The following is an 11,150-nucleotide window of genomic DNA, read 5'->3' as shown; positions in this document are numbered from 1 at the left end:
ATACCATTAAACTTGCACACGAGACTTTTTTATATTTTTCTTTTTTTTTCAGTGAAGCTACGGGATTGCATTTAATATGTGTGTGTATACATGGGTGTGGTTACAAGGTTATTATTATTATTATTATTATTTAAGTTGACTTGGTGGCTGTTTAATAATTTTTAAAAATTATTAAATATCCCTGGAAAGAACTAGATACCCCGATAGTGAAACGCGATTGTTGGTAGGAGTGCTGGGGCATCTTTTGCTAGGTTGTAGTAGTCTGTTCCTTTTATCCCCTTCGTACCAGATTGAGATGAATCTTGAATCAATCACCTTGAATAAAAACAATTTGAAACAGCAGGTGCTGTACGTGTATTTATCACCATGGAATATCTTTCAAGCTCATGCTTTTCTTTCCTTTTCTGAACCATGTGCGAGCTATGTTGGAAGGAAACATATATAATTCATATAATTGATAGGAAATCAAAAAAGTGCCATACATTACATAAATAAAAAAACAATTTACTTGCTCTTATATACAAAAAAGTGAAATCACTGATAGCTTGAAATTATTACAGCCTTCACCGCTGGTTCTTGCCAGGTATGGCTTCTGAACCCAATTCTAAGTCTCAAAATGCTAAAAAGTCTCTTGTGGAAAAGCGATATACCATCACCTTATGACAAAGCTCTTAGCCATTGTGGTTAAAAAAGTTAGGGAGTCGATCAGTTTTATACACGTTCATCACTATAACCACCTATTTCTCCCAATGTTGGAGGCACAAACTGCAATGGAGTTTGAATTGTGCGATAAAAAATTATTTCCGGCCTCTCCTCTCTTTGGGAATCTAATCATTAATAAACGGGTCAGCCTTTAAGGAGAATCTAATTATGGCTTAATTGAAAATGAGGAAAAAGGAGGATAAATAATTATTATTTTTTGAAACAAAGGAATCCAATAATTGTCATAGACAATGGTGTAAGGGATAATAAATTACAAGTGAGGCTAGCATTATATATTCAACTAATTTCTGATGGTGCAAAGGATGAACAATATACTATAATTTTTCGACTTGTCAACCAATTTTACTAGACTTGGGGATTCGGTGCAAATTGAAAACAGACCGATCTCCAATGGCCCAGTCAAACTCCTCATGGTTCGAAACATTAGAGCCATTCATTGTTTACTTCATCAAGCTTTTCTAGATCCTATTTTACGTCGCTAGGAGCATTAGATATCTGTCTCCGTAAAACTAGCCTAAAAGGCTGGCCATCAAACAGCAGTTCTAGAAACTATCGGCAGAACCATGCCACTTTCTTTAAGTCATCAAACAAAAGTTTAGAACAGGAAAACTGAAGTTGTATCTATTAACAAAATACAGTCAATCATAAGGCATCTACGTAGATATACAATGACAGCAATTAACACTATTGCCTCCCAACTGGTAGCAAGCACATATTTGTTTTTTAGCATATGTAGTAGATATGAGAAAGCAATTGGTCATGAAAACAATGTCTTCTGAAAAGCAACTATTTCATAACCCATGGTTGTTTGAGAATACGGAGCAAAATCATAAAAAATTTACCACACCATATGAAAACTATCCTTATGCCCACTCCGTCAGACTCTAGATTCAGTTATGTGTAATATGCTAAATAGATAGAGACCTATGACCAGAGTTAGCACGACAAGGTTGATTAGGGAAGCATGCAATCCTAATTCAAACTTCCTAAAATGCACTGGAGTCATCTCTATCAAAGCCTTCCTTCTATCACATTTTCACTGCAAGGTTTGATCTCTGACAAATGTAGTTATTTTCATCTAAATATGAAGATATTCAAACCCCAGAAAATCAATTTAAATGCATTACCAAATAGTATTTCCCCGAAGGTATACATGTAAACTAAGATCCAGAAATGCACTCCACCCAAAATCTCACAAATGATTTTTTGGATAGATGTGAACATGGAGGGAGACTGATGGATTCTACATGTCGAGGAAACTTCACAGATTATTGTGCATCATACGGGAAAAAAAAGACAATACCGTATACATATGGAGCTGAAAGGGGCTCTACATAAAATCTACTGTTATTTCATTGCTACAATGAGCGTGGGACAGGATTTTTTTTTTTTTTTTTTTGAGAAAGGTCAAAGAAGCTGAAATACCTTCTGTGGTCACCTGTGGAATGTACTCTTTTCAGGTTGAGATCAGAAGGGAATTCAAGTAGATGATGACTTCTTATCGAGGCTTCAAATTACGCTGCATAGCAAGAAAATTAGTTAAATGACGGAACCTAAACTAGTGGCATAGCACTTTAAAATAATAGTCCACCAATTCTTTTTCACTGTTTCACGAGTTTTTTTGTCAATGATTAGGAGGTAAAGAGTGAAGAAGCACTCAGCATTGCAGAAAAAGCTTGACCATCATTCACCACTGCACTAACACATTTCTCTATCGCATGATAACAAAATAAAAGGAACAAATACGACCTCCCGTGCACAAACATGTAAATCTGACGTTAAGAGATAACATACTTTTGGCCTGTCAGTAGGTATCTGTGGCTGTTTATCTAGCATTCTATCTGTATCTGCTGCTTGCTGTTCGTTATCATGCTTATAAAACGCCTGCAGAGCCCTCCCAGCAAATGCACGAATTATATTGACTTCCATTGCAGACATATTTTTCCACTGCAATATCAAATTCAAGAGATCACTTTATTGAACAGCAGAATGCATGATCTAACAAAGATACAGTAGATCACAACATAATGAAGAATGAATCTAGTACTACATCCGACAACTGACAAATAGCTTTCCGGTAACCCTGCGAATAGGCAAACCTAGAACCTCATGACATTTGATAATAGTCTCAAAATCGACTCAGCTATGAAGTTTGGTTGCTGTTTGCATGTGGGCAGCAAGGAGGCTGCTCAAGCATGCAAGACACCATCATGAATTTTCAGTGAGAGATGCTTCTTTTATATTTATATCTTTCCTTAAGTGGAAAAGGTCAGGTACTTTTATCCCGTTTCCTTTCTTTGGTTAAATAAGTAATTTTATCAGAACACTGAAGTCTGTAAGAAGGGTGAAAGAAAAAGATTTTTTACCCCTGATTTCACAATCTATATCTCCCACGGAAGCACTTGGGGACACTGCCAGATTCTCTAAGTCTTGCATCTAAATTAATTTCTTGATGTATCCATCATTATTCAGTTAGGTGAAGTGGTTTAGATCACATTCATGTTGTTAAAAACAAATAAAAATAGCACACTTTATTGGAAGGTTCTTATTAACAATTATTTCAATAACAGAGATTTTAGATAGATGGGATAATAGAACACTCATCACGTCCCGGCATAAGGGAGATCATTCTCGCCAACAATATCACATCTAGAAAGAATATACAACTTTCAAAGGGTATAAGGTCAATGAATTGATAAAGAGACATAGCAAGCATACCGTTACTGTAGATGCTGTGAACTTTTCTAAATTGGTCTCCACTTTATGAAATCTTACATCTCTGATATCCTCGATAAGTGACCTCACCTACGAACAGGTAAATATGAAATTTATGCCAAACACATAACTGAAAAGGATGAAGGAATCATAGAGGCTCACCATGTACATGTCGGGAATGTCCTCGCGTGCACTGCATTCACAAAGTTAGAATTGACATTCAATATTGTCAGCACTGAAGTGTGGAATAAACTAAGAATGTTTCAGTAGTTACTGATCGAAAAGAAGTCTTGAGATTTCCAAGTAATGAAAGGGTAATGACTGAAATGCGTGAGAGTCTCGTTCCAGTTCCAAAACCTGAGCCAGGTTTTCTAATCCAGGAGGGAAAAAAAAATACAAAGAAAACAATGAGAAAGATTGGAGCCAACAATCTACCATCTGTCAGATACAAGAGAAGCAGATAAAATTCCTAAAACTCTGGGATAAACAACTGATTGAAAGACAAGCAGGAAACTAATCAAATCATGGTTCAAAACTCACCAATTGACATCCACTGAAGCGGCCTGATTGTGCATTTCCCTCTCTTCTTTAAAGCCGCCGCTAACCAGAGCGGCACTTGAGCTGCTAATTGTGGATGAAAGGGACCATAATCCCCCTGACATTACACCAATTTAATAAATTACAGAGATAAATAAATGAAATGAAAACACGCACATGTAAATTCCTATGCGTATAAGAGATGGCTAAGGAGAGATTACACAAATAAAATTGAGAGAATCCATCCTCAAATTCGGAACAATCTCCACTAGTTCATCTTCTGCCATGAATTCAATCTGTGAAAAAAAAAACAGCAGCCAAGCATAAACAACCACGCATAAATCTGTAAATCGTGTGTAGAGAGAAGGGAAGGGACCTCTTCAGGAGAAAATAGAGACATGTTTGAGTCAGATTGACCGGCCATTTCTGCGACTGTGGGCAGATCTAGGGTCTGGTTAGATATTATTTGGTGCAATTGCGGATTGGGTGAGGCAAAAGTGGTGATTTGGAAGGGGAGAGAGGGGGGGACTGTAAAGTGGGAAACCTAAGGAGAGGCGTTTTGTTAAACTCTTTCTCGGCGGGGCGCCAGAGGTGGGTTTAAAATTGGCGCGCGTTTAAGAAGTTTGGGCTTCGGATTGTTGGCCCATTTGGTTTTGTATTTTAGCTACCAAGTTAGAATGTTAAGATCATCAACTTAACATAAATAAGCTTAAAACAGGGGAACTTTGACTCTAACAGCTAGCTCCAATGATTCCATCAGTTTTGAAATCATGTTTTTCATGTGTTAGCATATTAAAATTATGTTTTTTAGAAATTTAAAATTAATTTTTATTTAAAATTAATTTTTTATATTTTTATATTATTTTAATGGGTTGATATTAAAAATATTTTTTAAAAAATAAAAAATATATTATTTTAATATATTTTCAAATAAAAAATATTTTAATCTATAATTACTAACAACACCCAAAAACACAATAGAATGAAAACTATACCTGTACTCGCAATAAATTTCACTGTTGTAAAAACCAGTTCCGGTACAGGTTTTTTAAAACTCGCAGACACGAGTATCAAATACACTCGATCCTTTTACCACACTGTGAATTTCCATTGTTTGACTCTTTTTTTAGAACACAGGAGTGTACGGAATCATCCTTGGAGATGCTAGGTCTAGGCACGTGTTTTTAGGGTACATGCCTTGATCCTAATTGATAGAGGAGAGGACTGGTGACAATCATGGTCGTACATACAAGGATTCGTTTAGTAGATAGAACAATCATAGGTCTATAAGGTTTTTATTGTTTAATGCAAAGTTTTGACACAGCAAGAATTTAAATTCATGATAATCTGTAAAATGATATTCCAGCACATAGAACAACTAATGATGCTGAATACACGCCCTGTGATAAAATTAACCATAGGGATGCGAAGACTTGTAATACAGTGATCGATGCGGAATTCAGTGCAAAAGTCAGGAGATTTTGGTCTGGAAAAAGCCCAAGAACAGAGTTTTATTACCATGAAAGCTACAATACAGGTCGAGATAACAGGATATCTTGCTCTTCAATATATTTATTCTACCGTTACATCATGAAAAAACGGATTCTTACAGCTCTGGAGTCTGGTGTAGTAGTGATGCTGTGGGTAGTTACAGGTAAAAGGCCAATCGACGATGCTGGTACGGTGCTACTGGGAGGAATGTGCATGCTGGTACAGTTTAATTTTATTTTGTTTTAAATTGTTTTTTATGAAAAAAATAATTTTTTAAAAAATAAAAAAAAGTATTATTTTAATATATATGTTGAACTTGGAAAACAAAACAACGACAAAACAATGTTCATGCGGTGAAGATACGAAAGAATGCTTATGCTGGGTCTTTACCGTGCTTGCCCGGACCGTGAGAAAAAGGTTACCCGTTGAAGCGACTGCAAGATTCCAGAAAGCGAGGCCCCGTTCTCTGTTTGCCTGGTCAAAAGCGGGCATCACACTATTTTTATCACTTCGTTACAGTTTTTAAACATTCCATGCTCCTGGCCTCGGAATTTGTTGAAGAGTATGTGTTTCACCATAATAGCACGACAAGTGTCCATATTAATAGAAAAGTGTTCGAAAATTGGAAAATATTTTTTTACTAAAAATGCTTACTGGGGGTAGTGAATTCATTGTAAACTAGACATGATGCATGGTGAACGGAAATAGTATAATTATATTTATGCCCTTCTATGATAACCATTAGGCTGGTTATTGGGGTAATATTGTTATTTATCGAGGACCAGTTAGTTATTATCACAATAATTGAGGATAATATAATCTTTAATGTATAGTTTAATGATTAAAATATTCTTAAAATCAATATTAATATAGCCAAAGTCTGAGGGTTGTTTTATCTCTTCACTCTTAGATGTCTAGTAAAGTTACTTTATCAAACCTGAAAACATAGCTTTTTTTTAACTTGTGACCAGTGATTTTTTTTATATTTTTATAATGTTTTTTTAGTTATAGCCGAATCAAGTTATTGGCAATTTAATATTTTTATAAACATAAAAAAAAATAATCATGTGTTACATAAACTAGTGTATTAGGTGTCTCCATATGATTTTAGTGGCTTAAGATTTGAGTTATAAGATTTGATAAGTTAACTCGGCTTCGCTATTTTATTTTTATTTTTTCAGTAATTGATTTGTTTTTTTATATTTGTTCATCTACACTGGTTTGCTTGGAAGTAGAGCTTGAATGTTTTTTTGATTTGTTTTATGATTTATTATCTTGGCATGTAAATAGGTTATGAATTTGAAAAATATATTCTGAGTTAACTTGAATTATTTGTTTTATTTTTTATTTTTTCTTTACCAAACTTTGTTAAATTGAGATTTAACTTTGTTTTTTTTCTTTTAATAGATTTTTTTTTTATTCTAACAGAAATATGGTGTGCATAACCAATCCTTAAAGGCTAAAACCACCCTTTCTGTTTTTTTTTTTACTTGGCACCAATGATGAACGATGTTTTAAACGGTCACACTCTAGGCATCGACGACTAACCTGAGATGAACCCCGCAGACACATTAGCTGCACACCTACACCCAAATCCTGGAGCCGAAGAAGTCGACGAGCTTCTTTCTGAACGATGACATCTTTGTTCCTTTATTTTTTTTTACAGCATCATTGATTGCGAGAGAGAATCAAAGACTTTACTTTCATGGCTAGAAAGTTGTGTGTGTGAGAGAGAGAGCATGACTCGAGGGAGGAAGGCTGCTGGCAAACACACATTCTAAAACAACACCAACAAACGCACAAACAACGTCAAGGCTGCTAGCACCAGTTTTCGTAATTTTTCCGGCCAAATCAGTCGCAACCAAATCTGTTCGTCTCAACAACTTTGCTTGTCTTTGTTTTTTTTTTAAAAAAAAAATGCTTGCTGGCGAATAAAAACCAGCGAATTCTGAAATAGTTTTTAAAATATTCTACAAACATTTTTTTGTTCGCATATAGTTTATTTTATCAAACTATCTCAGAGTTTTGGAAACAAAAGTGACATTTTCAAGAAATAGCTCCATCAGATGGTGTAATATTCAATAAGAATTAGTTTTTCGAATCCCCGACTAAAATATAATGTGTAAAAAATTATGGCCCGCGTGACAAATGACTCATCATAGCACCAAACATTTCGAGTGGCCCGTAAAAATGCAAGATGACCCAATCCCTAAGCACAGCACAGCACAGCACAGCACACCACCCACTCACCATGACGCATCAATCCACGGGCCCAAACAACTCTTCGCTTCAATTCCCAAAATAACCCTTATCGAAACCACCGTCTCCCAAAGCATATTCCAGATAGATCCGAGGCTAAAATAGTAAATCAATTTCCCACAGATTTATAGCACCTTGTTTGATCCGCTACCATAAATAAGAACTCCAAAAATTTAAAACAAAATCCGCAACTGAAAAGTGAAAACCAAAACTAAAAAATCAAAAGCCGTTCTCTTCTGCTTCGATCAGTACTCCACGATCTACAATGGCCAGGAAGTTCTTTGTTGGCGGAAACTGGAAATGCGTGAGTCTCATTTCTTCCATACTTTACTTGATATTCTGTTATTTATATTGTTGATTTTTTTTGGTCCTGGATGCAGAATGGAACCAGCGAAGAAGTGAAGAAGATAGTGTCAGTCCTCAACAATTCCCAAGTACCTTCATCTGATGTTGTTGGTAAGTGTATGCTCCTTGCTCTTGCTCTGGTTTACGCAAATCGCATCAACAAAAACACTTGGGGTATTCTTAACCATGATCTGTTTGGATATTGGTACGATCTTCTTCTACAGAGGTTGTTGTAAGCCCTCCATTTGTGTTTCTCCCTCTGGTGAAAAGTACGTTGAGGCCTGATTTTCATGTCGCGGCTCAAAATTGTTGGGTTAAGAAAGGAGGTGCTTTCACCGGTGAAGTCAGGTATTCTTAAGCTTGATGCAAATAATTTCTATTAGCTGCAACATGTCGTCTTTTTCGTTTTTTTACTGGTTTAAATCTTTCTGCGGGATTTGAATGTCTAAATGCTGAAGCTGATGTGTGCAGTGCCGAGATGCTTGTGAATCTGGATATTCCCTGGGTCATTCTTGGTCACTCCGAAAGGAGAAGTCTCCTAAATGAATCAAATGAGGTAAGTTGTGTTACATGGCATAGTAAACACTTATCTTTGGATAATTCCTATTGCCAATACTTCTGAAGATGCTTATTTTTGTGATAACTAAATCATGTAGTAACTTCCCATTCTGGGTGTGTTTCCTTTAGTTTGTGGGGGATAAGGTTGCATATGCACTATCTCAAGGGTTGAAGGTGATAGCTTGTGTTGGTGAGACTCTTGAGCAGCGGGAAGCAGGATCTACCGTGGAGGTTGTTGCTGCACAAACCAAAGCAATTGCAGGTATTCTATTGATAGTATCCTTAAAAAAATTATTTTGTGGTTCTACGATGTTGTACATGATTGTGTAAATATTCTGCGTAAGAAGTTTCTGGCCTTTATATGGCGGTGGAACATTGTTGATTAAGTTAATCTGTTGCTAGTGGGTATGCAGAATCATTGTTTTCTTATCGATTGAAATATCGTACTCTAGTTTACAGTGGTGCAATGTTCATTGTTTACAGTGATCACTTGCTCACACACTTTAGATGAACTTGAATTCAACTCCGTCTCCTTCTCCTAGTTCCAATTCTGCAATGCACCTTCAAAACAACGTTCAGAGAACTTGTATTTATCATACAGTTAATTGAATTTTGATCACAATTTGATCATATCAAGGGGCTCCATATGTGCATACCTTTTTCAGTAGATCTGTTCATTAATTTGGAACATATCACCATGTTGATTCTTTTATATGTCTTGCAACCTTCAGTGTCTTAACTGTAACGAGTTTTGGAGTGCCATGATTTTCAACTTTGCTTTTATTGCAGCGCGAGTATCAAACTGGGCTGATGTTGTCTTGGCCTATGAGCCTGTGTGGGCTATTGGCACAGGGAAGGTTGCAACTCCTGCTCAGGCACAGGAGGTAAGTCCAAACCTGGTTTTCTTGATGCAGATTATGCTCAATATATGCACCAAGCTTTCCACAAAGTACAAAAACCAGGGCATCAAACACCTATTGATTATTTCCTGTACTGCAATAATTCAGATTGTGCTATTAAATTGAGCATAAGGACATAGAAAGTGGTTGGCGGAGTTTGTTTTCTAGGGAAATGGCTTGAATGGAAATCGATTAGGATTTCTGTTTTGTAAGTTCAGAAAATGATAACAATCAAGTCTCTTCTTTGCAAATCCTACATTTGGTTATACAGAGTACTAAGATAAGAAAACTTTGTTTGCTTTGAACTCAAAATCTTTTAGCTTCTATGAACTTTCAATCTCATAGTATTAGCTCATTTATAGCAGACAAATGGTGTTTTTTCCCCATAATTGTTAAATTTTTTTCCAACTGCCCACTTTCTCAGGTTATTACCTGCATGTTAAACACCAGTTAATCTGCGACTGTGTCTAGTTTGTTGGTTTCCCATGATTAGTTTCTTGAAACTCTGGCTTATTAATCTAATAGGTGCATTATGAACTGAGGAAATGGCTTCAAGAAAATACCAGCCCTGAAGTTGCTGCGACAACCAGGATTATTTATGGAGGTATGTTCATTTGTTAATGCTACTTCCAATCTGTCTATTTTCTTGATTGCTTTTTATCGTTTCTTGTTGATCTGTTAATAAATCTTTCACATCTTTTGAAAATAAAGAAGACCAACTTTACCCATTAAATAACTCATTCTGTAACATGAGGTAGATGCTTGCATAAAATGCTGAGAAGTGAATGTGCTATGGCCTCATTTTTCTTGAACACAAACACAATGCAACGTGCTTAGGGAAGCATAAGGGGTTATACCTTGCTTGGTCCAGATGGATCGATATTCAGCCCTTGATCTATCTGATCGTAGCATTGGCACCATTGCAATACTCTGGGAATTGATTAGACCTGAAGCTTTTGCAAGGCTGAGTGCACTGCACCTTGTGTACATCTAGATAAAGAAGATATTCTAGTGTGTGAACAATATCTGAAAATCTAATGTGCCTTTTCGCTTACTGCTGGCTTATTTTTGCTTTCATTCTGGTTTCTTAATGGGAGTTTACAAAACAGTGTTTAATTTTCTCCCCAATTTTCCTTCTATGTTTGCTTAAATTTGTGCCTGATTCAGGGTCGGTTAATGGTGCAAACTGCAAGGAATTGGCAGCAAAACCTGATGTTGATGGCTTTTTGGTTGGTGGTGCTTCTCTAAAGGTAGTGCTAATTACTAGTTGTATAACATATCTCGTTGCACTTTACTTGTCTTTGCCCTACCGGTTGATTTCCCTGACATTTCCCTTTCATTGTGCTGCCGTCATTAGCCGGAGTTCAATGACATTATCAAGTCTGCTGAAGTGAAGAAAAGTGCTTGAGTTGGAACCAGGCATGGTGGTGAATCTTTGATGCTTATGTTTGAGGAGGTATTTAATCCATCATGTACAATTTTAGACATGTTTTCGAGGAAATAAGTTCTCGCTCTTATGTAACAAGAACATCACTTTAACTGGCTTTATGTTTGGATATAGCCAGCTGTTTTCCTACCACCGCCGTTTACATTTTGAGTTCCTGGTTACTTCCATGCTTTTAA

General features: G+C 36.2%; 2 protein-coding genes across 2 annotated transcripts; one reads left to right on the top strand and one right to left on the bottom strand.

Annotated features, from left to right (window-relative positions):
* Nucleotides 1–1,820: 1,820 nt before the first annotated feature.
* Nucleotides 1,821–4,531, bottom strand: LOC133706001 (DNA replication complex GINS protein PSF2-like). The gene is made up of 8 exons (XM_062131495.1): nucleotides 4,352–4,531; nucleotides 4,197–4,271; nucleotides 3,979–4,093; nucleotides 3,713–3,809; nucleotides 3,601–3,631; nucleotides 3,442–3,528; nucleotides 2,518–2,670; nucleotides 1,821–2,242 (listed from the first exon to the last, which is right to left on the bottom strand). Exons 1-8 carry the CDS (start codon nucleotides 4,397–4,399, stop codon nucleotides 2,222–2,224), a joined length of 627 nt encoding a protein of 208 aa, XP_061987479.1. The 5' UTR covers nucleotides 4,400–4,531; the 3' UTR covers nucleotides 1,821–2,221.
* Nucleotides 4,532–7,869: 3,338 nt separating this feature from the next.
* Nucleotides 7,870–11,150, top strand: LOC133706000 (triosephosphate isomerase, cytosolic). The gene is made up of 9 exons (XM_062131494.1): nucleotides 7,870–8,029; nucleotides 8,106–8,181; nucleotides 8,295–8,418; nucleotides 8,542–8,626; nucleotides 8,758–8,890; nucleotides 9,418–9,512; nucleotides 10,053–10,131; nucleotides 10,695–10,777; nucleotides 10,885–11,150. The coding sequence occupies exons 1-9, from the start codon at nucleotides 7,991–7,993 to the stop codon at nucleotides 10,933–10,935; spliced, it is 765 nt and encodes a 254-aa protein (XP_061987478.1). The 5' UTR covers nucleotides 7,870–7,990; the 3' UTR covers nucleotides 10,936–11,150.

This window comes from Populus nigra, chromosome 10 (assembly GCF_951802175.1).
Source record: "Populus nigra chromosome 10, ddPopNigr1.1, whole genome shotgun sequence".
In the NCBI taxonomy this organism is placed as follows: Eukaryota; Viridiplantae; Streptophyta; class Magnoliopsida; order Malpighiales; family Salicaceae; genus Populus; species Populus nigra.
Note: the sequence above shows the minus strand (reverse complement) of the source record. Positions and strands in the feature narration are given on the sequence as shown.

Coding starts and splice junctions, on each gene's coding strand:
- LOC133706001 (XM_062131495.1), bottom strand. CDS start 4,399: ATGGCCGGTCAATCTGACTCAAACATGTCTCTATTTTCTCCTGAAGAG. Junction 3,810..3,978: donor GCTTCAGTGGATGTCAATTG/GTGAGTTTTGAA, acceptor CTCCTGGATTAG/AAAACCTGGCTCAGGTTTTG. Junction 2,243..2,517: donor TACCTACTGACAGGCCAAAA/GTATGTTATCTC, acceptor CTTGCTATGCAG/CGTAATTTGAAGCCTCGATA.
- LOC133706000 (XM_062131494.1), top strand. CDS start 7,991: ATGGCCAGGAAGTTCTTTGTTGGCGGAAACTGGAAATGC. Junction 8,627..8,757: donor TCCTAAATGAATCAAATGAG/GTAAGTTGTGTT, acceptor TGTTTCCTTTAG/TTTGTGGGGGATAAGGTTGC. Junction 8,891..9,417: donor ACAAACCAAAGCAATTGCAG/GTATTCTATTGA, acceptor CTTTTATTGCAG/CGCGAGTATCAAACTGGGCT.